At 44.3% G+C, this 27,885-nt stretch overlaps 1 protein-coding gene across 4 annotated transcripts in view; it reads left to right on the top strand.

Annotated features, from left to right (window-relative positions):
• Positions 1-27,885, top strand: part of VPS53 (VPS53 subunit of GARP complex) — a 150,763-nt gene that overhangs the window by 77,389 nt on the left and 45,489 nt on the right. For all 4 annotated transcript variants that reach the window (XM_045045335.1, XM_045045336.1, XM_045045337.1 and 1 more), the window contains 2 exons: positions 11,573-11,674; positions 18,669-18,763. In XM_045045335.1, the coding sequence (XP_044901270.1) occupies positions 11,573-11,674; positions 18,669-18,763 (197 nt within the window). The remainder of the gene's footprint in view (positions 1-11,572; positions 11,675-18,668; positions 18,764-27,885) is intronic.

Genomic DNA, 27,885 nt, shown 5'->3' with positions numbered 1-27,885 from the left:
GCTCCTGATATTCTCTCTGCCCTCCCCAAGCCGTTTCTGGCCTGGTTTCAGACGGACACTCATCTGGCTCTGGGTTTAGCCCCACAGAGGTCTGCTTGCGCACAGGAGGCTTAAGCATTGAACACAGACCCCATCCGAGAGTGTCCCACTGTGCACCCATGGCTTCCAGCCAGGCAGGGTCAGGGGAGCCAAAGGACGGGTTTGTCTAGCTGACTACGGGAAATAGAACCCCGTGGAGGCTGCTTGAATGACACCAGTGCCACACAAACACCTGTTTTGCGCCATTCTTCTCCTTCTCTGACTGGGCCCTACTTCCTGCTGGTTTTGCTTTTACATTTAGGAGGCTCTGGGATTACAGGGAAACAGATGGCCCCGTTGTATCTGATGACCAGGAGAGCCTGTAAACTTGGAGCTGTCCCAGGACGTGTCGCCTCTCATTCATGCTAGGAAATGCCCCACAGGTCCAAAGAGGCAGAGTAATGTGGGGGCCAGGAAGGCCCCCTTTGGACAAGGTGAGCCTAACAAACAGGATAACCCTGCAGAGACCATGAAAAACTGGGAGGGGCTGTGTGAAGACCACACTTTTTTATAGAAAGTAGGTACAGGAATGCCAAAGTGGCAGTTGCCCCACTGTAAGCACCTTCTTTCTATAGGGGAGGAGAGGGCTTGGGGGTGCTTGTCTCTCGGGGCAACATGGCCTCTCTCCACTGTCTAGGCTCCTGGGCTGCAGCCTTCTGTCTCCCTGTCTCCTGGCAGGTGCTGGGCTCTGTGGGGTTGGTCATGGTCAGATGGGAATGCTCGAACCTTTTTTTTTTTTTTTAACCAATTTCTTCCCTTTTTTGTCTTCTATTTTGAAAATTTTCTGGCATAATTGATTTATACATTTCTCCAATTGTTCAGTTGTTGCTTCTTCTCCTGTCAAGTTTGCAAAGAGTTTCAGGTTACAAATCCTGGGCCAGAAAGTCCTGCTGAGCTATAAGCTCTTTATTCATCCCTCTCAATGGGGTCAGCAGTTTTCTCCACAGACTTCTCCAAACCATTCAACTCCTTTGGATCAGACTCATACCCCGGACCATTCTTTGTTTCAGTTATCATGACCCAGCAACCATTCTGCATTCCAAGTCCTGACAGCGGCTGCTCCATAACCTTTAAGGATTTCCGCTTAAAGATTAGTTAGTGGAAAGGCAACAACTCCTGTGGCCTCCTCAACAAGGCAGGCCAGGTCTTAGAGAATCAGTTCTTTGCAGCCCTGCCTTGGGAATATGTAAATGTGCTTCTCACTGTAGGTGATGTTCACCCTGAGGTGAGCCTGAGGTGCCATCACCTTGCTGTGGCCCAAGTGGGGCCTTCACCTGTAGCCCATAGGTCTCAATGGCAGGGCCACTGGTAGATTAGTCATGGCCGCTGACCATGCTCCCAACAGACAGTGTTGGGAAGGGGTGGCCTGGGCTAGGCTGGGCTGGGGGTCCAAGTGGCCTGACTCCCCAGTCTAGCTGCTGGGCACCCCACCTGAAGACTTGCTGCTCCCCGTCTCCTTACACCCTCCCTGAGCTGTCTTGCTTTTTGGAAAATTTTTGTGGTTACCATTACTTCAGGACATCAGAATAAACTACAAAGTAAACCCAGGTATATCTTGATACCCTATAACATATACCAAATTTCATAGAAAGTCAGTGAATTCCTTGCAAAGTTATGGGACAGATAAGTCAGCCAAAGACCCTCCCAGGCCCACCCACCCCTCTCACTGATATTCAGACCCTGTTAAGCCCCTTGCTGACTGATTAACAATTAGGGTGAGCTATAGCGGCGATGAACTCACCTGGAAGGACCTATCACAGTCCAGTGCCTCTAACTGATCAGTGTGATAGGTCATCTTTGGCTCTTTTTTAACAGATGCCACTTTGACATCTGTTAGAGATGTCCACTGAAAGAACTTTAAGGACAGGGCTCGTCTGGTTTTAGGTACAAACCCTAACACAGTTACGGCGTCCTCTGCTGTAATTTCCTGGAGGAGGTGAGCTACCATTGCTTGTTGCTAATTGCCTAAGCTCCTGGCCCTGAAGAGGGATTCAAAATACTCTGTAAATTAAAATGCCTTGAAATTAAAAGCAAATGTCTGGATGTGACTTAACTGTACCTACATTCTCCAAAATCTATAAAGAACTTAATCAAACTCAGCACCCAAAAAACAATCCAGTGAAGAAATGGGTAAAAGACATGAACAGACAAGAAGACATCCAGATGGCTAACAGATGCATGGAAAGATGCCCAACATCACTCATCATCAGGGAAATACAAATCAGAACCATAATGAGATACCACCTCACACCTGTCAGAATTGCTAAAATTAACAATTCAGGAAACAACAGATGTTGGCGAGGATGCAGAGAAAGGAGAACACTTGTGCACTGCTGGTGGGAATGCAAACTGGTGCAGCCACTCTGGAAAACAGTACGCAGGTTCCTCAAAAAATTTAAAATAGAACTACCCAGCAATAGCACTACCAAGTATTTATCCAAGGGATACAAAAATGCTGATTCAAAGGGGCACATGCACCCCAATGTGTATAGAAGTGCTATCAACAATAGCCAAATTATGAGAAGAGCCCAAATGTCCATTGACTGATGAATGGATAAAGACGATGTGGTGTGTATATACAACGGAATATTACTTGGCAATCAGAGAGAATGAAATCTTGCCATTTGCAACAACGTGGATGGAACTAGGATGTATCATGCTAAGTGAAATAAGACAGAGAAAGACAAATACTGTGTATGATTGCATTCATATATGGAATTTAAGCAACAAAAGAGGTGAACATAGGGAAAGGGAAGAAAAAATGTGATAAAAACAGAGAGGGAGGCAAACCATAAGCGACTGTTAAATAGAGAACAAATAGGATTGCTGGAGGGGGTGTTGTGTAGGGGGATGGGCTAAATGGGGGATGGGCATTAAGGAGGACACTTGTTGGGATGAGCAGTGGGTATTATATGTAAATGATGAATCACTAAATTCTCCTGAAACCATTATTACACTATATGTTAATTAACTGGGATTAAAAAAAAAAAAAGCTATATCAACATGCATTATTAGTGACTCAATGATTAGATTCAAGGTAAACACTGTATTTAGCCTCTACAAAAGCAAAGTAGACTGGGTTAAGTTTTTATAACTGGCTCGCTGTAGTATTTTTAATAAAATTAAAATTTTTAATAAAATTAAAAAATTCCCGGGGCGCCTGGGTGGCTCCGTCGGTTGAACAGCAGACTTCGGCTCAGGTCACAATCTCACTGTCCGCGAGTTTGAGCCCCGCACCGGGCTCTGTGCTGACAGCTCAGAGCCTGGAGCCTGTTTCAGATTCTGTGTCTCCCTCTCTCTGACTCTCCCCCGTTCATGCTCTGTCTCTCTCTGTCTCAAAAATGAATAAACGTTAAAAAAAAAAAAAATTTTTTTTTAAATTAAAAAATTCCCCATTGCATAAGTTGCCTTTCTAAATAGAATCATCCTTTGCCTCTAGGGGTCATTTCAATATACATTTATACTGGCCCAGTTTTTTAAAGTACATTGTAAATATACAAGCTATAGATGTGATTTTTAATCACACGGTTTAAACATAACGAGAGCCCACACAAAGCAGCTTGCCCTATACCTCAGTCTTCCAGCAACTTAACACCTGTGTCAGGGAGACTGCACAAGTGGAGGAGGGCAGGGTCTTAGTGGTTCTGCCACAGTACAAGGACTTGGGTCCTGAGCACGGAAGGAGCTCTCCTTTGATGTTTCAAAATGTTTTATAAATGCTTTATTTGAATAGCATCCTAAGAGGATATTACCTTCTGCTTGTTTGTTTCTGATAAGAAAGCAATACACGGTCAAGATAGAAAATGTAGAAATTATAGCAAGAATGGAGAAGAAAAAAAAACATCATTTATTTTCCCATCAGTCAGAGGTGAAGATTTGGGGTTCATTTTACACAGTTGAAATTGCACTTTTAAAATATATTTTTAGGGGCACCTCAGTGCCTCAGTTGGTTAAGTGTCCAACTTTGGCTCAGGTCATGATCTCGTGGTTCGTGAGTTCGAGCCCCGCGTCGGGCTCTGTGCCGACAGCTCAGAGCCTGGAGCCTGCTTTGGGTTCTGTGTCTCCCTCTCTCTCTGCCCCTCCCCTGCTTGCGCTCTATCTCTCTCTCAAAAATCAGTAAAGATTAAAAAAAAATTTTTAATATATTTTTAAATTGAAATGTAATTCATATAACAAAATTTCACATAATACATTTAAAGTATACGGTTCAGTTGGTTTTAGTATATTCATAAGGTTATGCCAGCATTCCAACTATCCAATTCTAAGATGTTTCCATTGTCCCCAAAAGAACCCTGCCCCACTCCCACTGTAGCAGCCACTTCCAATTTCCTCCTTCCCCCCACCCCCGGCCCCAGGCAAGCACTAATCTATTTTCTGTCTTTATGGGTTTGCCTATTCTGGATATTTCATATAAATGGAATCTTGTAATATGTGGCCTTCTGTGCCTGACTTTCTTCACTCAGCATAGCGTTTTTAAGAGGTTCATCCATTGGGTAACATGTATCAGTATTTCAATCCTTCTTTTTTTTTTTTAATGATTTAAAAAATTTTTTAACATTTATTTATTTTTGAGAGAGACAGAATATGAGCGGGCAGGGGCAGAGCGAGAGTGGGACACAGAATCTGAAGCAGGCTCCAGGCTCTGAGCTGTCAGCACAGTTATATGTTTATTTTGAGAGAGAGAGCAAGAGCAGGGGAGGGACAGAGAGAGAGAATCCCAAGCAGGCTCCACACTCGGCACAGAGCCTAACTCAGGGCTGTATCCCAGGAACCCCGACATCATGATCTGAGCCGAGATCAAGAATTGGCTGCTTAACCAACTGAGCCACCCAGGCGCCCTTCAGTCCTTTTCATGGCTGAATCATATTCCATTGCTTGGGTAGATGCTTTAAGCCATGTATCAGTTAATAGACATTTGAGTTGTTTCCACTTTTTGGCCGTTACAATGCTGTGAACATTAATGGGCCAGTTTTTGTGTAAATATGTTTTCAGTGTTCTTGGTAGTGTACCCAAGAGTGGAATCATTGGGTTAGATGGTAACTCTGTGTCTAACTTTTTGAGGAACCAACATTGTTTTTCACGGCAGCTGCGCCATTTTACATTCTCACCACATGTGCAGGGAGGTTTTGATTTTTCCACGTTTTTGCCAGTAGTTACTACTTTCTGGGTTTTTTTGTTTTTGTTTTTGTTTTTTAATTACTACAGCCATCCTCATGGATAGAAAGTAGTATCTCATAGTGGTTTTGATGTGCATTTTCCTAGTGACTGATAACACTGAACATCTTTTCCATGTGTTTATTGGACTTCTTCTTTTGAGAAATGTCTATTCAAGTCCTTTGCCCATTTTTTACTTGGGTTGTTTGTATTTTTATTGTTAAGTTGTGAGAGGGTTTTCTAAAACAACATTTTCTAGATATAGTCTATCATAGATCAGCTGCATGGTTTGTAAATATTTTCTCCCATTCTGTGGGTTGTCTTTTCACTTTTTTGACAGTGTCCTTTGATATACAAAAGTTTTCCATTTTGATGAGATCCCACTTTTCTAGGTTTTTTTTTTTTTTCTTTTGTTCTTTGAGTTTTGGTGTCATCCTCAAGGTCACAAACATTTACCTGTGCTTCATCCTAAGAGTTTTATAGTCTTTGTTCTTATATTTAGATCTTTGATCCGTATTGTTTGTTTTTATATATGATGTATAAATACAATTTTTAATGTTTATTTACTTTGAGAGAGAGAGAGAATGCATGAGCGTATGTGAGTGGGATAGGGGCACACAGAGAGAGAAAGAATCCCAAGCAGCTGTGCTGACAGCACAGAGCCTGATGTGGAGCTTAATCGCACAAACCATGAGACCTGAGCAGAAATCGAAGAGTTGGACGTCTAACCACCTGAGCCACCTAGGCACCCCATGATGTGTCAATACAATTTTAAAGCTTACTTTCCTTCGTTATATCATAGCTCAAGTGGTTTCTCAATCAGTATATAATATTTCATTATACAGATAGTCCAGAATTTTCTTAACTATCCTTTTCTTGTTGGACCCTTAAGTACTTGTCATTTTTTCACTATTATAAATAAGGTCATGGTGAACACAGTTTTGTTCACATTGGAGATTATTTTCTTATGATACAAGTTGAATGAATTACAGGGCCAAAAAGTAAGAGTATTTTCATATTTAAGATAGCCTCTGTTTTTTTTTTTTAAATTTTTTAGTGTTTATTTACTTACTTTTGAGAGAGAGCACAAGTGGGGGAGGGACACAGAGAGAGACGGAGACACAGAATCTCAAGCAAGGACAGCCCTGTTTTAAACTGCTTTCTGTGTTCTTGTCTCTTATAAATGCACCTGCCTAGTCTCCCAGCACTGAATCTTGATGTTAGTGACAGTTTGTTAAAATTCAGAAGAAATAGTTAGTCTGCTTTTCGTGAAATTCATGGTGCTCATGTATTGATGCCTGAAGTAAAGGGGTAACTGCCAGATTAAAAAAAGGCAAAGCAATCCGAAAATGTTTCTTTAGAGTAATACATGCTTTGCCTCCTAGGCACACACTCAAGAGAATTGAAAATTCTCCTGTGTTTGTACAAACACTTGTACATGAATGTTCATGGCAGCACTATTCACGATAGCCAAAAAGTAGAAACAACCCAAATGTCTATTAATGGACAAATGGAGAAGCAAAATATGGCATATCCGTACAGTGGAATATTATTCAGCAAAAAAAAAAAAAAAAAAAAAAAAAAAAAAAAAAAACCAAAAACTGAAATACTGATATATATTATAGGATTAACCTCCAAAACACTGTACTAAGTGAAAGATGCCAGACACAAAACGCCACATGTTATATGATTCCATTTATATGAAATGTCGGGGATGGGCAAATTCATAGAGATAGTAAGTAGATTAGGAGTTACCGGGGATTGGGGGAAGGGAAGGATTGGAAGTGACAGCTAATGGATATGGGGCCTCCTTTGGGGCAAAAACGGTTCTGGGACTAGATAGTGGTGATGGTGGCACAGCTTTATGAATATACTGAAAATCACTAAATTTTAAGTCACCAAAAATGGTGAATTTTATGTTAATTATGTATCATAGTTTTAAAATACTAAGCGTTTTAGAAAATACCGAGTTTAGTTATGAATCATCTTCACTCTTCAGATAATTTGTCTACCAAAAAAACGAGAAGAGAGAAATAGCTTATTAAAGCTCAAACAGAATAAAATATTTTATTATTTTTTTTTAACGTTTTTATTTATTTTTGGGACAGAGAGAGACAGAGCATGAACGGGGGAGGGGCAGAGAGAGAGGGAGACACAGAATCGGAAACAGGCTCCAGGCTCTGAGCCATCAGCCCAGAGCCTGACGCGGGGCTCGAACTCCCGGACCGTGAGATCGTGACCTGGCTGAAGTCGGACGCTTAACCGACTGCGCCACCCAGGCGCCCCAGAATAAAATATTTTAAAAGGACAACCTCTTCCTTCTTAGTTGCCCTAAATCCCTCTCCCCAGAGATGTCCACTGTTTAATAGCTTGAGACCCTCCAACAAGCATACACGCACAAATGCACAGGTTTCTTTGTTTTGTTTACAGAAAATAGAAAATGTTGCCTGTGTGTCCAAAGAAGATTTTAATGAGTGTTTCCCATCTGACCAGGATTTATTCACAAAGTTTTTCAAGGCCGCTGTTTGGGCAGAGCCTTAGGAAAAGATGAAAAATTGAATCAGACAGGTGCCTATGGTCTAGCAGAAAAAGGAGACAATGTGTAACAGTCACAGTGTAAGATACGAGCACGGTGTGCCAAGAGAGGTCCCAGTGATACTAAAGCAGGTGTGCAGAGCCCTGTGTTTACAGGCCTATCAACTGGAGCCTCCAGGTCATCTCTTTAAGGACGAATCAGGAGTGGGGCTGAAGTAAAGCATTTATGGAATAAGAAGTACAGAAATTGTGGAATTTTCGTCCTGTAACTGAAAGCTTTCTCCTCCAGGGAGAGGAAACAGATTGGTCTTAAATTTCAGAGTGCCTTCTCTGATCACTTGAAGTGTCCAGCTAGGGCCTCAGGAAAGCATTTGTGCAGCTGGACCCCGATGCAGACACACTACTGACCAAAGCCGCGTTCTCTCTTCCAGTAGTAAATTAGACAGGTTGGCCGGCCTGTGCACCTTATTGTTTTGGAGGTGTTGGGAACGCCATGTGGTTTAGTTAGGAGGAATTAACTTTCTATCTGAAGAATTTTTCTTTCCTGTACGGACTTGAAATCGACTGTCCTCATGGCAAAAAGAATGAATTCTTGTAACATTGGAAAGTCGTTCATTTCTTGGCAATTTTTTTTTGTTTTATTTAGCGGCCCCAGAGCTCATGGACTGTGTCATTTGAGTTATTTCTAATCTAAACCCAAACCTGTAATTCTTTATGGCCTGTGACAGCTGCAGAGCAGAAATGAGAGGCGTGGTGTGGTTGGATCTGACAACAGGGCTCTTGCATAGAAGGCTTCAGTTGTGCTGGTGATTGCTGGCTGCAAAGATTTAGGCTTTCATCACTGCAGGTGAATCTGAGCGCTAAACTAGCCCTCCAAACAGCAAGCGTCTATATCTGCCCCTCAGGGCTTTCTCCTCCCTTTACCATAGAGGAAGGCAGCAGCTCAGCACCTGCCTGTGCCTTTGTAATTTGATGGACCCATTATTTTCATTTCCTGGAGATAGCCCAAAGAGGCAGAGAGTAGGGACAAAATCCTATTTGTGATGAAAGGAATTCTTTTTTTTTTTTTTTAAGTTTATTTATTGTGGGGAAGGGGCAGAGGGGAGGGGGGGAGAGAGAGAGAATCCCAAGCAGCCTCTGCCCTGTGAATGCAGAGCCCAACACTGGGCTTGATCTCATGAACTGTGAGATCATGACCTGAACTGAAATCAAGCCTAACTGAGCCACCCGGACGCCCCTAAAAGGGAATCCTTTCTACCACACTTCGTAGCCCTGTGCTCCCACTTCTTCCCCGTCTCAGAGATGCTCCATTGAGAGGGGCACAGCCACAGTTCGACCCCCTTAAACACTAATGAGAACCCCCACATTCCTAGTGCCAGCCGTGGTGTTGGGCCGCTTGGTACACGTGTCATGCCTCACCAACACAGTCTCATTTGATCCTCACGCAGCTCTGTGTGGTGGGCATCGATACCCCTCGCAAAGGAAGAGCTGAGGCTTGGAGGAGCTGAGCAGCGTATCCAAACGATAGAGCGTGGACACAAACCCAGGTGTGTCACTCCCTTAATGGTGACACCAGCCATATGGTTGCTCTGGCCAAAAAGTGACTGACCCTTGATTCCTTTCTTGCCTTCACCTGTCACCCAGTCCTCTTGGCTTTATCTCCTAAGTATGTCCCAAATCCGGCTGCCTGTGTCAGTCTCCACAACGCTGGCTTAGTCCAGTCCTGGGTCAGTCTTTGCTTGGAACCCTTGGAACCAGCCTCTTAAACTGGTCTTCGTGCGTTACAGTCCATCCTCTCCACAGCAGTGGAATGATCTTCTAAAAATCTAAACTAGATCACATCACTTCCCTGTTTAAAACCCCCCAGTGACTGCCCAGTTGCATTGCGAAGAAAATCTCACCTTTACCACGGCCCACGGAGGTCTGTGATTGGGCTCCTGGCTGCCTCTCTTTCTTCATGTCCCCTGTCCTCCTCCCTGTCCCTCGGACTCACCAAGCCTGTTCTAGGCACTGCACGAGGTCCTGTGCTAAGAGTGCTCTTTCCAGATCTTTGCCTGGCTAGCTCCTTCTCATTCTGGTCTCTGCTCAGATATCACCTCCTTGAAGGGGCCTTGTCTGATCACCTGTATAAAGAAGCACTTGGAAATATTGTTTGAAAGATACATTGCTTTCTAAAAATAGCCCAGTTCTAAAAACAAACTATTTCAGGTTAAGTTTATAGGGACTTTTTTCCCCTTAGCAGGCAAAGCAGCCAAAGTTTGGAGTGTATAAATTTTAAATGTTTACTTGGTAGTTACACCATATTGTTTCTCAGCAGGATACTGTAGAAGTCATTGTCCTACTAATGGTTACCTTAAAGCTAATGCATTGATCACAAGGTTTTTCTCATACAGAGTCTTTATCTAGCAACATAACAGCATCTAAGTGTTTGAGCCAAGAATTAAGTAGTTTACATGAGTGTAAGCAGAATGGGCTTAAAGCCTAAACTGGACACTGGTGTGGCTTGTGTTTTTTGTGTTCAAATTGTTTATTTTTTCTGGATTGTTTTTGTTTGATTGTCGTTGTTGGTTTTTTTTTTTCCCCTTGTATCTTCATCTGATATCCTAACACTTAACAAAGTCATTCACTCTGTACAGTCCATGTGCTGTCCCTCTTGGCTTAGAGGGTTAGTTCAAGTTTCTCTGCTGATATATGTGAAAATGTCACATTTAGAAACACCCTCTCCACCTGGCTTCTTGTCTCCAAAGAGCCGTTCCTTGCCCCTTCCCCTCACCCCCAGCACCAGCCAATCCCTTTTCTCCTTCTTGTCCACTTAGTTTTCTTTCTGCTAGGACTCCCAGCTCCCTGACATAAACAACATATTCAGGTCAAATTTGTAAAAAAATTCCAAAGAGCTGCCTCAGTTCTGTTGTTGCCCTGGAATTATCATCACCATTGTCCCTTGTATGTGCCGTGTGCCCCTTCTCCCCTTTTGCACACTTCCTCCCATCTGATCCTTCAGGTAGTCCTGTACCTGTGACCTCAGGCTGCTGTGGCTGAGAGAATTTAGGGGATTGGCCAGCGCCGAAGAGTTGGAGCTAAAGCCCATACTTCCTACCTCCAGCTTTCCCCCTAGCCTGTGTTCCCACTCAGGGACATATTTTAACAGAGTATGCATCATCAGGACCTAGGAAGTAATTTTTCCCTAGGAGATTTTGTTGTGTTTCTGGTAATGGGACTTACTTGGGAAGGGACTCCTGTCTATAATCTAGAACATATAAGATTAGCTTTATAGTTTGTTCTTGAATTCCAACCCATCCAGCATTTTGATTCATTCATATTCGGGGAGCAGCTAGTCAATGCCAGGTACCAGACAGAGGGTGAGGAAGACAGACATGATCCCTGCCATTACAGAATCTAGTGGGGATAAGACAGACAACTGGGTATTTGCAATATTTTAATAAATACCTTGGTCTGGGGACATACTGGGTAGGATAGAATCATGTAGCAGGGGCATCCAACCCAAACTTGACAGATGGGGAAGGCTTCCCAGAAGAAGGGACTTCTGATTTGAAGGCTGAAGGCTGAATGAGAGTTTTAGCCAGATTGGGTTTGGGGTGGGATGGGCAATAAGGTTTCAGGAAGATGCAAGACAGTTTGAAGGCCAGGAGGTGAGAATGTGGTCCATGTCGTCTCCATTCTTGCTCATTACATCAGATTTCGTGATTCAGCTGTTGGAGAGACTAGGAAAAAAGCAGATCGATGGCAAAAGGTATTGAGGGTATACTCAGGTAATACCTGTCTCTTTCTCATGTCTTCTTAACAGAAAAAACTCGAGTCTCCACCCCAATCGACCAATCCCTTCCTGGAAGATGAACCAGCGCCAGAAATGGAGGAACTGGCGATAGAGAAGGGAGACTTAGATCAAGTAAGTCCAGTTTGCATCTCCATATGTGACCTACCCAATGTTTGCTTCCGATTATGGGTCTGCTCGCTCTAAATATGGTCCTTTGGCTCTTGACCACATGCAGAGATGACAGCTTTGGTGGTCTTAGAGAAAGCCTTTATCTGAAAACTAAATGGAAGAACAGCCTGTCCTGCCCACCTCTGTTCCCCAGGAGCTTCCCCACTGGAATGACCGACACGCACAAGCTTCATTGGCCCGTGCAGTGCAGCGGTGGGAACTCCGCCCTGCCTTGTCCATCACCTCCTGTGCCTGCCAGCCTAGCCCTCGATGGTGTCCTTGTCTGTCCGGTGACCACACCAGAGGCTCAGCAATCCCCTGTGAAGTTAGCAGCACCATCAGCTAGGAGAGGCCTCCACTCAGTGTAAGCCAAGCACTTGAGGTCTGGAAGCCATCGGGGCGGCCTGGAAACATCCAGGTGACCAATGGCATATTTGGAGAGTTACTTTTCAGAGCACACTAACACTTTCATTTCCTTTGGATTTTCTTTCCAACTCTAAATTTCCTCTCCCTCCATCCTATAGAATGGTGTTGCTGTTTCACTGCCATTTTATGGCAGAGTGGTTAGAGCAATAAATCAGACCTCTTCCTGTCTGGATTAGCGATCCCTTCTTTTTAATTTTCTACACTTGGCTGCTCGAGGATTATTTTATAGTGTTGTTTTGCTCCAGACACCGCCAAAAGGGGCTGGCTGGGAAGACCAGCCTGGGAAACCTGTAGCCATGCACTTTGCAGCTAACCCTGCATTCCTAGCACGGTGAGGGTAGGTGGACGATCGTGGCAGGAGCCGAGAGAACAGAATTTCCAGGAGCAATTCCGAAGCAACGTGGTGGAATGTGTCTGGTCCACTGATCAAATAATTGTAATAACGTGGATACTTCACATTTTCATGGGCTTTATAGTTTCAGATTCTTCTACATGCTGCGTTCCATTTCCTCTTTGCAACCCCTGCCTCTCTCTTTGTAGGGTTCTATGTATGAGCTGTAGTGCGTGCTGCTCAGAGAGGTCAAGTGATTTGCCCGGGGGTACAGAGTTTGGGTGTGGAAGAGCAAGGACCGAAAGCAAGGTCTAGAAGTCAGAGACTAGAATTCCTTTCCTGGAGCTCTTTCACTACACCGGGGTGTCTCAGTGAAAAGTGGAGAACGCAGAAATGAACCCCATGAATACAGGCGGATACATAAACTGGAAGGATACCTCAGGGCTATATCCCAGAGATCTGTGGGATTAGGTATAACTGATTTAAATATCATATCAACTCTTGTGGGAGAAAACAGATTTCTTCCAACTAAAGAAATGCATCTCTCACATTTGGAGAGGAAGGACCCCGATAGGAAGGAGTCTGGACGTAGAGTTCACTTTTCTGGTGTGTCCTCTACCCACACTCCGTTGCCTGCACCCGTTTGAGCTTTGGGTGGTAGTTCTGTTTTCAGGGCTCTGTGTCTTCCCAGTGCTGGTGGCTGCCATGAAAAGTTATCCCTTTAGCCAGTCATCTCTGGATGTCGTTAAACTGGATTATGACAGCAGCCCCCGTTACTACGAAATCGGTTTGGTAGATACGATATGATCTGTCTCCCTCGTGGAACTGTTTGCTCATCCTGGAAGCCAGACGTTATTGTTGTAAGGACGAAGACTTCTCATTCCAAGGACACAGGACACAGATCCAGGGGGTAGGGCAGAGCCAGACTCTGGTCCGCTGTTAACTGACCATGTGGTAGGTTTTTACTGTCTCTAGACTTACCTAGTTTTTTTCGTCTTTAGAGAGAGCCTGTGGTTTTCAAACTATATTCCTTGGTGCCCCATCCCATGTCACTGTGGGGAGTTGGGAGGAGATCAGGGCTCTGAGTCCCTCCAAAATAGAGCAGTTCTGTTCTGAGTCACATCTATCATGGAATTCTTTCAAACCAGGGGTTTGAGATCTGTTTAAAAAGAAAGTACCAAAAACCCCTAGGCTAGATGACCCACCTGCAGTTTCCTTGGCCATTGCTTGTCAGTGAGGACACGTGTGCACCAGTGACTAAGGCCTCCTCACATTCCGTCCCCAGCCTCCTGCGGCCTCCCCTGCCCATGTCTTGCTGGTGGTCCATTAAGACAGGATCTCCGTCTTCCCAGCCACTTACTGGCTTCTGGAGTTGGGTGCGCAGGAAGCGCGGGAGCCCTGTGGGGCCTCAGGGAGGAAGTCCACAGGATGCTAGGTGAGCCGCGCCTGCAGTTGTCTGGGGTTATCCAACTCACTGCGTCACTGCATAAGTAGACAGTTGGCCCGCAAGGTGTAAGGGCCTCTCCCTGCTCGCTCCTGGAGTGTGTGCTGTTGAAAAAGGGGTGTGAACTCGAGAAGAGGTATTTAGTTTGAGCAGTCAGTTGCCATCCTACTCCCAGTGTTAAAAAACAGCATCCGAAAGGGGACTGAAGGTGCCCAGAGACAGAGAAGAAGTGAGGAATTTCTGGTCTAAAAACATACCCTTCTGGTGATCCAAGCAGTTAGATTTAATCTCTTTACACTGGATAGTAATAAAAGGAAATGGGGCCAGCTGCACAGCTCCTTACTGTGACAACAGTAACCTTCTATTATTCCATCTAACTCCGGGAGGAAATAACTTAAACATCTGCGGCTTTTGGACAGAATTCACACACTCAGAAATGCAGCCCGAATGCTACTGCTAAATGACTTAGTATGTACTTTAAGCTGAGAATCAGCCCTTTGGGGAGCTGGCCGGTGCGAAGGGAGACGCCAGTTTGAGCTGAAATTCCAGCACCTCTTATCTAAATAGGAGCACAGTCATAAAGCAGCTATAGGCCGGAGGCAGCCCTGTGGACAAAAATCAAAAAGGAAACTTTGGGCAGTCCCTCCCATTATTCCCCTTTTGCTTCCAACTCACACTAAAAACGCTGCAAGGGACCAGGAGGCGAGGTGTTGGGTCTCCGCTCCCTGCCAGGAGCGGCATTAGTGGGCAGTCACCTGCCATAGGGTTGGGACGCCCGCGCGGTCTGACGACGTTCTGTGGGTTCCGAGTGTTGTTCCATGGGGCCTCATCGAGCACATGGCCTGTGGAAGACTGACCATGATGAGATTGCTGGAATAGCATGTAGCTGTTTTCTTTTATCCCTTAGACTCTGTCTTTTTATGCGTATGCCGAGCGAGCTCCTCAGACTCTCCTCGACACAGATTTTTATCATATATTGCTTTTGCACACACATAAAAAGGAAAATAAGAGCGAAATAAATAGGTTAAGATACTCCTAAAACAACTTCACAGTCAGAGTCCAAGTCTCCTGTACCACTTTTTAAAAAATCTTTGTATGCTGGGGCTCCTGGGTGGCTCAGTCAGTTAAGTGTCTGACTTTGGCTCAGGTCATGATCTCACGGTTTGTGAGTTCGAGCCCCGCGTCAGGCTCTGACGGCTCAGAGCCTGGTGCCTGCTTCTGGTTCTGTGTCTCCCTCTCTCTCTGCCCCACCCTGGCTTGCACTCTGTCTCTCGAAGAAGAATAAATGTTTTTTTTTTTTTTTTTAAAAAAAAGCTTTGTATTTTTAAATAATTACAAAGTCATAAGTAGTTGCAGAGTGCAGAGAGGTCCTGTGTACCCATCTCCTCCTAGCTTCCCCCAGCGGTGACAGCTACCATAACTAGTGCATTATTAAATCTGTGAAATTGATTCCAACCCCTGTTGTACTCAGGCTTGGAGGTCTGCATTTTCCCACACTGTTGTTGTCCAGGCCGTCCAGAGCATGGGTGACGTGCCACTGCCTGAGTGCTCCACCACCATCTCTGGGGTTATCTGCCAGGCCGTCCACAGCCGTCTCTCAAGCTTTTCATCGTTATTTCTTGCTTTTTAAAAAGAAAATACCAAAATTAGAGAAAAGTCTTAAGAATATTGCAAGAACTCTCAAGTATCTTTCACCTGGGTTTACTAATTGTTAGCATTCTGCTACATTCGCTTTATCATTTCCTTTTTTTCCTTCCCATTTCTGTCTCCCTCTGTCCCTCTCTCCCCACTTCTTTCTCTCTCTCTCTCTTTTGGAACAGTTTAAGTTAGCTGATATCATGTCCTTTACCTCTAAATATTCCTGTGTGCATTTCCTAAGAAGAAGGTCATTCACTTAAATCACCACAGATCGAAATCAGAAAATGTGTTTCAGTGCAGCACTATTACCTAATTTGTAGAGCTGAAATCTCATAATGTACCCATTCTAAGGCGATAACTTAAACTGTTGTCAGTAATTGGAAAATTGCACATAAATTAGTGAACAAAACCAAATTCAAAATATACACGTTGATTTAAAACATGACAACATCTAGAGTGCCTGGATGGCTCAGTCGGTTAAGCGTCCGACTTTTGATTTCGGCTCAGGTCATGATATCGTGGTTTTTGGGATTGAGCCCCATGTTAGACTCTGTGCTGGCAGCATGGAGCCTCCCTGAGATTTTCTCTCTCTCTGCCCCTCCGCTGCTCATTCTCTCTCTCAGAATAAATAACCTTTTTAAAAAATTAATTTAAAAAATATGAAAACATTTTATATTACATAAGTTATATTCCAGTTTATAATTAGCAGAAGGTATCCTGCAGATGTATGAATATTTTGGTCAAGGGAAGAACATGTAAATAAAGGGGATAATTATAATCCTTATAATGATTATATTTTTTTAATAAAAAGATACTTGGGTGTTGTGGCTATATTTCCTAATTCTAAAATCAGGACACCTAGTCTTAAAAAAGTTAGACAAATCAGATTTGCCTCTTCATTTAAAAATCACCTTATTGGGGCTCCTGGGTGGTGCAGTCGGTTAGGCGTCCGACTTCAGCCAGGTCACGATCTCGCGGTCCGGGAGTTCGAGCCCCGCGCCAGGCTCTGGGCTGATGGCTCAGAGCCTGGAGCCTGTTTCCGATTCTGTGTCTCCCTCTCTCTCTGCCCCTCCCCCGTTCATGCTCTGTCTCTCTCTGTCCCAAAAATAAATAAACATTGAAAAAAAAAATTTTTTTTAATAAAATAAAAATCACCTTATTGAAAAGAATAAAATACTAAAAAAATAGGTAACTGACATGGAAAATGTAGAACAATTAGGTAAGGACCACCCCCACCCAGCCATCATACTATGTCATGGATCCCCCACGTTAAACTGATGGACATGTGGGAAAAACTCCTGGGGCACCTGTGAAATGAAGGTGGAAGTTTGGATCCAGAGTTCAAACTCCACGAACCCAGTCTTGGGAGCCTGTTGTAGTCTCACTTTGAGACCTGACTTTGGCAGTGGCTTTGGGACAATAAGGGAAAATAGCCCAGATTTTAGGAAGCACCAGAGTTTCTAAAAATCTGGCAAAGAAACAACAACAACAAAAAAAAAAAAAACAAAAACAAAAAAAGTAAAGACATGGAACTCTCAAAAGGTGAAAAGGGAAGAGAGCTAAATAGGAAATTGAATGGGATATGTCTAGGGTTGACATTTAATTTTTGGTGTTCATTTCCAGTTTTTACAGATGCTTTTAACCATTAGAGTGTTTTATTTTTAAAAGTTACTAGAAGGGAATCATTCTTTCTATCTATCATTAGGGGCTCAGCTTTTCCTGTATTTAGTAAAAGATACGAACAGCTCAATTCAGCAAGTATGCTGTGGGTGGCAATTTATGCCCAGTTTGTACTCTAGTATCAACCCCAACAAGGCCTCAGGGTCCTTTTGTTGGTGTTTGACAATAAATAGAATTGACGTTTTTTAGGAATAGAACAAAATATGTAGGAAGATCTTTGCTTATTTTTTTAGAGATTTAGAAAAGGAATTAGGGAGCAAATATAGTTTTTTCATGCTTGCCTACCTACATGGTCTGTATGTCACTGGTTTTTAAGTATCAACTGGGGACCATTGCTAGCCCTGTTTTACACTGGTCCAAGGCAAAAAATAAAGACAAAACTGCCTGCTGCCTGCCCAGCTAGCAAGCTGGTATAGGGTCACCAACTGTCTGAAAAGGAAGGACTGCCCTCATGCTGGTATGTTCTCCCTATAAAATGTTTGGGTATAAAATACTCTTTTTTTCAGGAACCTACCGAGAATGGAGAGGAGCAAAATAAAAAGTCAGCAACGCTATATTGGTCCCTTATGCTTCTTTTTCTTACATTTACTTGTCAGTGAAATTCAACAATCTAGGAACCATTGCAGGAAAGCAATGCTATAATAGAAAATTCTAGTTTAGGAGATAGGAAGCTTCACTGTGTGCCTTTGGGCAGGCCGCTAGAACCCTCTGAGCCTTCCGTTCTTTAGGTGTAAAGTAGTATTAATTCCTACTCTGAGGCTTGTTGTGAGGAATAGATGAGATGTGACTTCATATCAAAGCGCTTGGTCTGTGATAACCGTCAGTAAATGGAGGCTATCAAAAATAGATCACATGGGCGCGCCTGGGTGGCTCAGTCAGGTAAGCATCTGACTCTTCGTCTTGGCTCAGGTCATGATCTCACGGTTTCGTGAGGCGGAGCCCCGCATCAGGCTCTGCGCTGACAACGTGGAGCCTGCTTGGGATTCTCTCTCTCTCCCTCTCTCTACCCCTCCTGCGTGCTTGTGCACGCGCGCTCTCGCGCTCTCTCAAAAAAATAAAGTCAAAAAAAATAGATCACATGAAGGCACTTTATAAATTTTAAAGCACTGTACAAATATAAGGTACTGTTATTCGCCAGGATTTAAAATTTTAAAACATCAGTAAGATGATGAATAGCTTCCAGATCAAAAGCACGTGTGTTATCAAAGTAGCAGTAAATCTTTCAACATGCGAAGCAAGTCAGTGATGCTAACAAAACTGGCTCATTGTTCACAAACTGGCATGAATCATAATGCAAGACATAGTCCCAGTTTAGTTACGTGGAGTGCTTTTAATCTGTGTGAGGAGTGAACTTTGAAGGGATGTTTTCTTTGAAACTGCTTGAAAACTTGCAAAGATGGCTCAAGTATAGGTTTCTTCTTTGTTTCCTTCCTTTACAGCCAAAGAAGCCTAAAGCCCCAGACAATCCGTTTCATGGCATTGTTTCCAAGTGTTTTGAGCCTCATCTCTACGTGTATATTGAGTCCCAGGACAAGTGAGTGATGAATATTTTGCTGTTTTCTACTGCATTTCTCCCTCCTCCGGTCACGGGTGGGCCTCACAAGGGCGTGACTCCTTCCAGAGGCTGAAGGAGGGACTTGGCATGGCTCCTGTGACGCCCTCTGGAAACCTGCTAAGGATATTTTTTATATCTTATGAATGTTATCACTCATTGTGTTCATAAATCTTAGAAGCCTGAATCTGACTCAGATAAGCTCCCAAATGTATCCCAACAACCCCTTCCCCTGTGTGCACACGTCAGCCCACAAGCCTTGACAATGTCAGGTACTGGAAACCAGGGAAAGAAAGCCTAATCTCTACTGTATATGTTTTCAAGTATCATTTGCTTAAGTTTTCATTGCAAAATAATTTAGACTTACAGAAAAGCTATACAAAATTCTCATATGCCCTTCCCCCAGAGAATGCTACCATTTTACATTACCGCGGTTATCAAAATCAGGACGGAAACACTGTGGCATGAATGTCCGTTTTCTGGCCTGAGATCCCATCATGCATTTAGTTGTCAGGTGTCTTTAGTCTCCTTTAACCTTGAATATACTCCCTCAGTCTCTCGTTCGTTGGTCTCTCATGACCTTGACGCTTTACAGAGTACTGGCAGATTACTTTCTGTATTTGTCTGATGTTTGCTCTTGATTAAACCCGGATTATTGCATCGCAGGCAAGTATACCATAGAGGCGATGCTGTGTCTCTCTCGGTACGTCATAGCGGGAGACACACCATGTGGACCTGTCCCCTCAATGGTGATGTCAGCTCTGATCACTTGCCTCTGGTGGCGCTCACTAGCTTTCTCTACTGTGCAGCTACTATTTTTCTCTTTGTGATTAGTAAGTATCTCACGGTGGGACACTTCGGGACTACGTAAATACCCTGTTTCTCCTCACACTTTGCCCACTCGTTTTGACATGCCCTGATGATTCCTGCCTGAAGCAATAATTTACTGTAGCATTTGCCAAATGTTCATTTTCTGTTCCCATCGTTTCTCCCGAATTAATTAATTGGAGCTGTTCTGTAAGGAGGCGCTTCAGTATGGATTCAGTATGGATGGCTTCTTACTTCCTTTCATGGATTATCAGCCATTTAATATATATACTTTTTACAAACTCAGGGGTTCTCAGAAATGTCCACAAAGCAGCCCACCACAGCCAAGTTTCCTCACAGCCAGGGAAGTATGTTCAAACTCCAGTGTCCGTAATTCACGCAAAGGAGGAAGAGCCTTCCTCATCCCTGAATCTCTGTCCCCAGCCAGAGGAACTGTTGAAGGCCCTTCCACTTAGGAAGGCAGAGTTTGGAAAGGTCAGGTTTCTGGAGACAGGCTGGCCCTGGCTCTGAGAGGAGGCCTTGTAGCCTAAAGAACACACTTGTGAGGACCAGACGGTGGCTCATTGCAGGGAGTGCAATAGCGTCGGTGAGAAAGTTCTCAAGAGGAGTTCTCTGGGAAAGCATTTAGGTGCTGAGATTTAGTTTTTTGGTTTTTGTTTTTAATCCCCCTGTTGTGTGGGTTAGCAAATTCTTGTTTCCGAGTATGTTTTGGAGGTAAACCATAAGATTAAGAGACTATTTCAAGTGGAATCACTACACGGAACATTATTATTATTTGCCTATTTGATTTTATAGATTGCGTCTACTCTTCTCCTCCCAGATTACAAAATGTTTGATGTTAAAGCCTTAGAAAATAAACTTTGTAGAAGAGCTTCTGTGCTAACAGAAACAACCTCCCGCCCCTCCCGCGCCCCCCCAAAAAAAGAGTTGCTTTCACATTTCACCTTGTAGAGCCAGTCTGCCTCCTCTCTATCCGTTGGGCTCATGTCCGAAGGCACACAGAAAGGCAGTTATTAACTATTGCCATTTGCTTCTTTGAAACGCCATTTTCTGTGTTTAAAAGTTTTTTCTCAGGATGTTAATAAGACACCTCGAGGGGCAGGGGAATGATCAGTTATTTGCCTATTAGATTAACAGGTCTTAGAGCAGACCACTTGGATGACTTTTCTTGGACAAAGCCCGTCTTCTCTCATCAACCCAAACTCTTTATTTTTCAAAAGGTTTCAAAGCCATCGGGTCCCAGGTTTAAAGTGCATATCAGAGATAACCACATACGTTCCCCAAATCCACCTGGTCTGGAGAGTCATTTTTCTGAATTATTACAATTGTGGTATCTACTCTTTTCACATGGCCTTGATTCATATAAAGTGTACTCATTGTCCGTGCTATTTCAGGCAGAGAGCCAGACCTCCCTTCCATAGGGACTCTCCATTTCTCTGTGAAAAATGAAGTGCTCGCCACTCATCCTGCCGTCTGGCCTCACTGGGATGTTTCCACAGTGCTGGGGAAGCAGTGGGAGCTGCTCGTAGGAGAACTGCGTAGGTTGTGCTCTTGTCACTCCAGAATAAGCAACAAAGGCTTGAAGTAGAAAATAGAGTTCAAGAAATCCATTTCCTCGGCTTTTAAAGCAGAGAGTCGGGCAAAATAATGCCTAAAGCTGTGTGGTGATTAACCTTTTTTGAGTCATAGATCCCCTTGAGAGTCCGATGAGACTGTAGACTCTCTTGCCAAAAAAAAAACCCCAAAAAAACAAAAAAATCACATAACCCCCCCCCACACACACACTATTTTGAGTACAATTTCAAGGGGTTCTGCAAAGCCCTTTCTCCCTTTTGTCAGAGAGTCGTAAGGCTGGGGAAGAGACTCAGGTGGGGACTGATTTTGTACATGTTACATTCTTGTAGCTCTGACTCAGAAATCTGCAAGGGAGGAAAATCTTAGACCATTCACAAGCTCCCAGATGACAGAGACCCAGCACGGTATTGTGGAAAGAGCGTGGGCCTGGATGCCAGACAGACCTGGATTTGAGTCAGAGCTCCGCACTCACTAGCCTGGGACCTCAAGCGTGGTGCTTGACCTGTCTGAGTTTGTTTTGTCCTCTCTACAGTGAAGTTAGTACTGTTCCCCTCACAAGATTAGTGGCAAGGGTGAATCGAGGTGACGTGTTGGCATTTGGCACAAGCGGGCAGGAACTGTGCCTGCTGCCCCCTGGAACAGTGGTCTTGTTCCGGACTCTTAAGCGGCTGTGTGGCCCGATCAGTGTTCCCAGCTTTTCGCTGGGCCTGGCATGGGGTCTGCCGTCTCCTCTCCCCAGCCTCCCACCTGCCCGAGGAAAGTTCTGGCGGCACCTGCCCCCACCAAAAGCCAAACAGCGGTGGGAGGACTGCAGAGCCGGCACCTGGTGAGGGGGCAGGAAGCAGGATATTCCCAGAGCCATCTCCTCGGCAGGCTGGGTGAAGCTGTCCTTCTGTGCATTAGGTGGCTTTCTCAAGTTTTGTTTATGTGCAAGAAAGAAGTTAATAATAGAACTTTTACTCTTGGGGATGTAGTGATTTTCTCTTGGAGATTTCCCCACGTCAACACTTCCTCCAAATCGTAGGTGAGAGGGCCCCATTCCCCCTTCATACTTCAGTGTGCGTTTCCTGTAAATAAGGGCACCGTCTACCTAACCACAGCAAGCATCAAGAAGTTAACTTGATCCACCATTACCATTACCATTTAACTCACGGACCCCATTCCTCTTTACCAGTTGTCCCGATCAGGTCTTTTCTGGACCCAGAGTCCGTGCCAGGATCACAGGATGCATTTATTTGTCACGTCTCTTTGGTCCCTTCCATCCAGAAAAATAACTCATTCTTTCTTTATCTTTCATGACCTTGAAATTTTTGAAGAAGCACAGGCCAGTTTGTGGAATGTCCCTCAGTCTGCGTTCGACTGTTTCCTCATGATTTATGATTTATGCAGAAATAGTGCCGGGCTCTTCTCAGTAATTCATGTCGGGAGGCACACTGTCAGTTTGCCCTACAGCTTGTGGTGTTCACTTTTATCACTTCAGATGGAGTCCGCCAGGTTTCTCTATTTATTAATAAGTCATTAATAATTAATAAGTGTCAGGAGAAACGTTGAAACCATATAAATGGTCTTTTTCTCATCTTTCACCTCCCCCTGATACTTGTCTGAATCATTTATTACCAAGATCGTTGCCAAATGGGGATTTTTCTAATACTACCATTTCTTCTACATTTATGAGTTGGCATTATATTTTAAGAAAAAGCTTTCTCTTTTCCCCATTTATTGTATCAGCACCTACTCGTCGATTCCTATTTTATTCAATGGGTTATAGCCGTTATTACCTTTTTTTAAAGCTTATGTTGGAGTAAATTTAAACCTACATAAAAATTTCAAAAGTAGTGCAGATTTCCCGTATTCCCTTCTCCCCAAGTTCTCCTCATGTTAACATCTTACGTAACCATAGAACAGTTCTCAAAACCAGCAAGTTAACACTGGTACAGTACTCTTTCCTAAACTCAGACTTTATTTGGGCTTCACCAGTTTTTCCACTGATGTCCTTTTTCTCTTGCAGGATCCATCGTTATTTTAATGCTCAAATTGTCCCTGATTTGGCCATTGGAACCCCCCTTCGAGCTGGTTTTTCGTGCTTTTTGCATATTCCTATCGTTTCTGGGGCACTTCCTTTCTGGCACAACAAAATATACCAGGCCCATCTTGTACTTTCCTACCCCAGCCCTGGAGTCATCTGTTTTTCCAGGATCCCTTGTTTCTTTGGTGGGGAATGATATTTAGAAACTAAGTTCCGGGCATCAAGTATGTTCATTACTCCTCGGATGTCATGCTTCTAGGTCCTCGCAGCTGAGACAGCTGAGAAATATATGTATGTATATACATACATGTTTAAACACATGCATCGGTATCTGTTTTTATACCAGCCTATATTAGAACCTGTGAATCTATGCTGGTAACTCTAATTCTGCTCTGACACCACAGGATTTATCTTAGCCTCCCCCTTTCCTCGTCTGTAACTACTTTCTGCAGCAGTGAGAAACTTGCCCCCCCCCCCCCAGATCTTCCGTGTATTTACTGATTTGCTCCATTTACCTGTGTGTAATCCATCTCCCAGTTGTGCTCAAGCCATACCTGGGCTTCCCAACCCCACTGGCCACACCAGAGCCAAATCCTTGGCCCCATCCTAAGGGCAGGAGAGGGAGGGGGTGCAGATCAGTTTGGGTACCCTCGATTTAACAAGTCCTGTAACTTCCTGGGGATCTGAAGCCGCTTTGCCCATGCTCACCTCCTTGCCAGCTTTGACTGACTGCCGCCTGCCTCTCCCCGTGCCGTCACCACTCTGCCTTCCAGTTAGAGTATTGTTGCTAGGGATGCCGACTGCAGATCCACCGGAAGAAACTGCCCTGCTCGTCCTTTACTAATACTGCTCTGCATTGGTCTTTTCTTCCTGGGTCATTTCAATGATCAGCAGAACCCCCAGCAGTAGTTCGTGTGGGCCCCTGACATTCTCGTGCATCTTGCTCAGAAAGCTCAAGCTACAGGGGAGGGTGTAAAAGATACCATCCACGTCTGTGACATGTTCCTTTAAGCCGGAGAGCAAGTGAATCACAGCAATAAGCACAATTCCATCTCTCTGTGTAGCGCTTTAGTGTTGCAAAGTCAGAGCACAGTAGAATAGATAGAGCTGGGCTTGGGAGTCAGGCATCCCCAGGTTCAGAGTCTGGCTCCGACAAATTCCGTGACCCAGGGCAAGTTACAGTCTTTTTCTCAGCCTCAATTTTGTCATTTATGAAGTGGAGATAATAACGCCTTCTCTTCAGGGCTGTCGGGAGGATTACAGGAGATTGAATTTCTGATGCACCCAGCACAATGCCTACTTTATAGGCTTATGGCCTCTTGGGAGTCGGTGGTACCCGCTGTGAAGACATGAAGCTGGCAGCGCTTTGCTGTGGGAATGCAGAGGAGCTTGTAAATCAAACCGTAGGTCGGGCTTTTCCAATTTGTGACTTCCACCTTAGGCACGTCCCCTCCTCCTTACATCCTCCCTTCCACACATCATAATCTGTGCTCACTTCTGACTCCGTGCCTTTATTCTCACCTGAGTCTGCTGCGAAATTTTCTCTCTGGCTGCCTCTAGTTTCCTTTGTCTGAAACAAATTGTTCCTCTTGTCTGTACTACAAGATTAGCATGTAGTTGCTGTCTTGAAATCTAAATATCATGAGCATGAGGGTCCTATCCCCCCAAATAAGATCAAAGCTTCTAATAGGCAGATGCGTGTCTTAACCCCCACACCCATCAACACCTTAATCAGAACTTGGCCCTTCATAAACTCTTACTTGATTGTACTTGCTTTATGGTGTAAAAGACGCCTCCTTGTGATTCCAATCAGCAGGTCGGTACGCTACAACATTCCTTTCTCTGGTAACCCTGCCAGAAGGTCTCACCAAAACTCAGGCTAGTGTTTGGCACCTGGAAGAAATGACAACCTTTGCTTTTTTTTCTTTAGTTGGACTCACTTATGTCTCATATGCATGGCAAACACAGCCCAGAGCCTTGCACATACTAAATGCTCAGCTGGAAATCGATGGACTGAACCATCTATGCTGTGACGTGTCAGTTACTCGTTTTGCAGTGTCCCATGTGGCTTAGAAGCACGCAGGCGCAGAGAGTGGAGATTGAAGGGAGGGAAGCTTATTCTAACGGATTATGTCTCACCTACACAGAGAGCGGTGTCAGAAGTGACTTGGGAGGTGGCCTGCCAAGTATGGGTGGTCTTTTAGAGGGTTTTTTTTCTTTTTTAAGTGGAAATTTTCTCTATGCTCTATGAGTTTAATTAGTTTATAATCTTATTGATCGAGTTGGCTCGGAAATATGAGGCATTTGAGTAGGTATTCTGACTTCAACTGCTAGCGGAATTGGATAAGTGGTTAAAGTAAAAAGCACTTTGGAGCTCTGGCCCCTCTTTTGGTCAGCAGTAGAGATTTGCAGGTTAGAATCTCTCCTAAGAAGACTCAAGTGGAACCCTTTGCTTTCCTATTACATGCTCCCCTCTACTGCACCAGCCCCTGCCCCGTCTCCACTCTCTCAGCTGCATACGTATTGGGCACCAACATAACTGAAAGATTAACCTCACACATAAACGTGACGGGTGGGCCTGGGGAGAGCAGAGGTCCCGGAAACATTATCCGTCCTCTCAAGGAGCATATGATAACATGTGAATTGCCGACGATTCTCCTCTGTAGCAAGCACCTTTCACCTTTGTACCAACTTCAGCTTATTAGAAGTGACTGGCCAGAATGCTCTCTCAACACAGATTCTGAAATTACACCAAAGACCAATGAAAAAGAGCCATTCATGAGAGCATTGCTGGCTGTGGGCCCAGGATGGGAGAAGGTCGTCATGTTTCTTGAACATTTGACATCCTTACACTGTATGGTAAAGTGTTAAAAAAAAAAAATGATAATACAGTGTCAGTGTGTTGCAGATGACAGAAGTTGAAACTGAGACAGAGGAATGGTGTGAGTAGGGGTTGTCTGGGTGAGCCCTGAGTTGAGCCTGAGAGAGGTGGCAGGAGAGCATCTTGGCCAGGGGAGGCATCCAGGCAAAGGTTCAGAGTCAGGGATAGAGATGGAACAGGGGGAAGTAAAGGGGAGTCTGGCTAGAGTGGAGGGTCACTGAGGAAGAGAAGTGAGAGATTCAATGGAAAAGGTGGGGCAGGAAGAGGTGGTGAGGAATGGGGGTGGTGGCACCGCAGCTTTCGAGGTTAACTAACAAGGGCCTCCCCTGCTTGCTAACCATCCTCACAAAGACCCAGCCTAGGCCTGAAGTTCTTTGAGGGCAGAGTGGCTACATCTGGTTGTAATAAACTTTCAATAACAAAAACTCCTGAGTAAAATGTCAGTTTTCTCCTCTGCTGTGTGTGGTTCTTATCTTTTTCTTCCTGTTATATGAATACATTTTGAAAGCACAGCCTGGGTGGCTCAGTCGGTTAAGCGTCCCAACTTCAGCTCAGGTCATGATCTCACGGTTTGTGGGTTCAAGCCCTGTGTCGGGCTCTGTGCTGACAGCTCAGAGCCTGGAGCCTGCTTCAGATTGTGTGCCTCCCTCTCTCTCTGCCCCAACCCACTCGCATTCTGTCTCTGTCTCTCTCAAAAATAAACAAACATTAAAAAAAAATTAAAAGCACAGCTGGATTCTTGTAGCCTTGGACAGCAACCTAAGGAAAGATGTAAAATGTCAAGGGGTGGAGGGACCCCTCCCATTTTTCATACAGCACGACTGTGCAGGAAGCAGTGAGTAGAGCCCCACTGGATCGTAGCTACAATGACTCAACACGACGGAGCAAACTCAGTGATGTTTGAATAGGGAGTGGGGGGACAGCTGCAACCATGCTCACCATCGTGACCTGCTACAAGCCTGGGGCTGCCCTACCCTCCCCTCTCCCGAGAGCTTTTACACCTTTGATTCTGTAAGTTTTAAGGAGAAACTGCATTAAAAACATCAAGAAAGCCTTAGAATATTTCTTTACACTTTCTCTTTGTTTTGGCATCTACCTCGTGGGCATATTTAGGTTAATGATACCAAATGTTTCCTGACATCATAACCTTTTTGTGTTTTCAGAGGCAGTAAGGTAGAGGGGGTAAAAACATGAGGTTTGAGCCAGGCTGTTTGGTTTTGAATCCTGGCTCCCCCCACCCCTCTTGCTGTACGACTTGCTTTTTGAAAATGAGGACAGTTAATAATACGTACTTCATAAGGTTATTGTGCAAATTAAGTGAAATGCAATGAAATAACACTTATAAACTGCCAACATGGTGTGTGCCTGATACGTCATAAGCGTTCAGACAATGGTCTCTATCATTATTTTCATTTGGGGAAAGGCGAAATGATACTTACATGGTAGCGGATTCTAGGCTCAGCTCTGCCACTAAATTATGTGACAAACTTTATAGACCTTAATTTTTTCATCTCTTAGAGAGTCCAGTAATACCTTACCTCTTTCACAGAGGCTTGGGGTCAAATGTGATCATGAAATGCCTTGAAAAGTATAAAGCAGGGGCTTCCTGGGTGGCTCAGTCAGTTGAGCGACTTCAGCTCAGATCACGATCTCATGGTTTATGGATTCGAGCTCCGCATCAGGCTCTGTGAGGAGAGCTCAGAGCTTCAGATTCTGTGTCTCCCTCTCTCTCTGCCCCTCCCATGCTTGCTCTCTGTGTCTCTCTCAAAAATCATAAACATTAATTAAAAAAAA

The sequence above is a fragment of the Felis catus genome, chromosome E1 (genome assembly GCF_018350175.1).
Source record: "Felis catus isolate Fca126 chromosome E1, F.catus_Fca126_mat1.0, whole genome shotgun sequence".
Classification (NCBI taxonomy): Eukaryota; Metazoa; Chordata; class Mammalia; order Carnivora; family Felidae; genus Felis; species Felis catus.
This window is presented reverse-complemented; position numbering and strand designations above follow the sequence as displayed.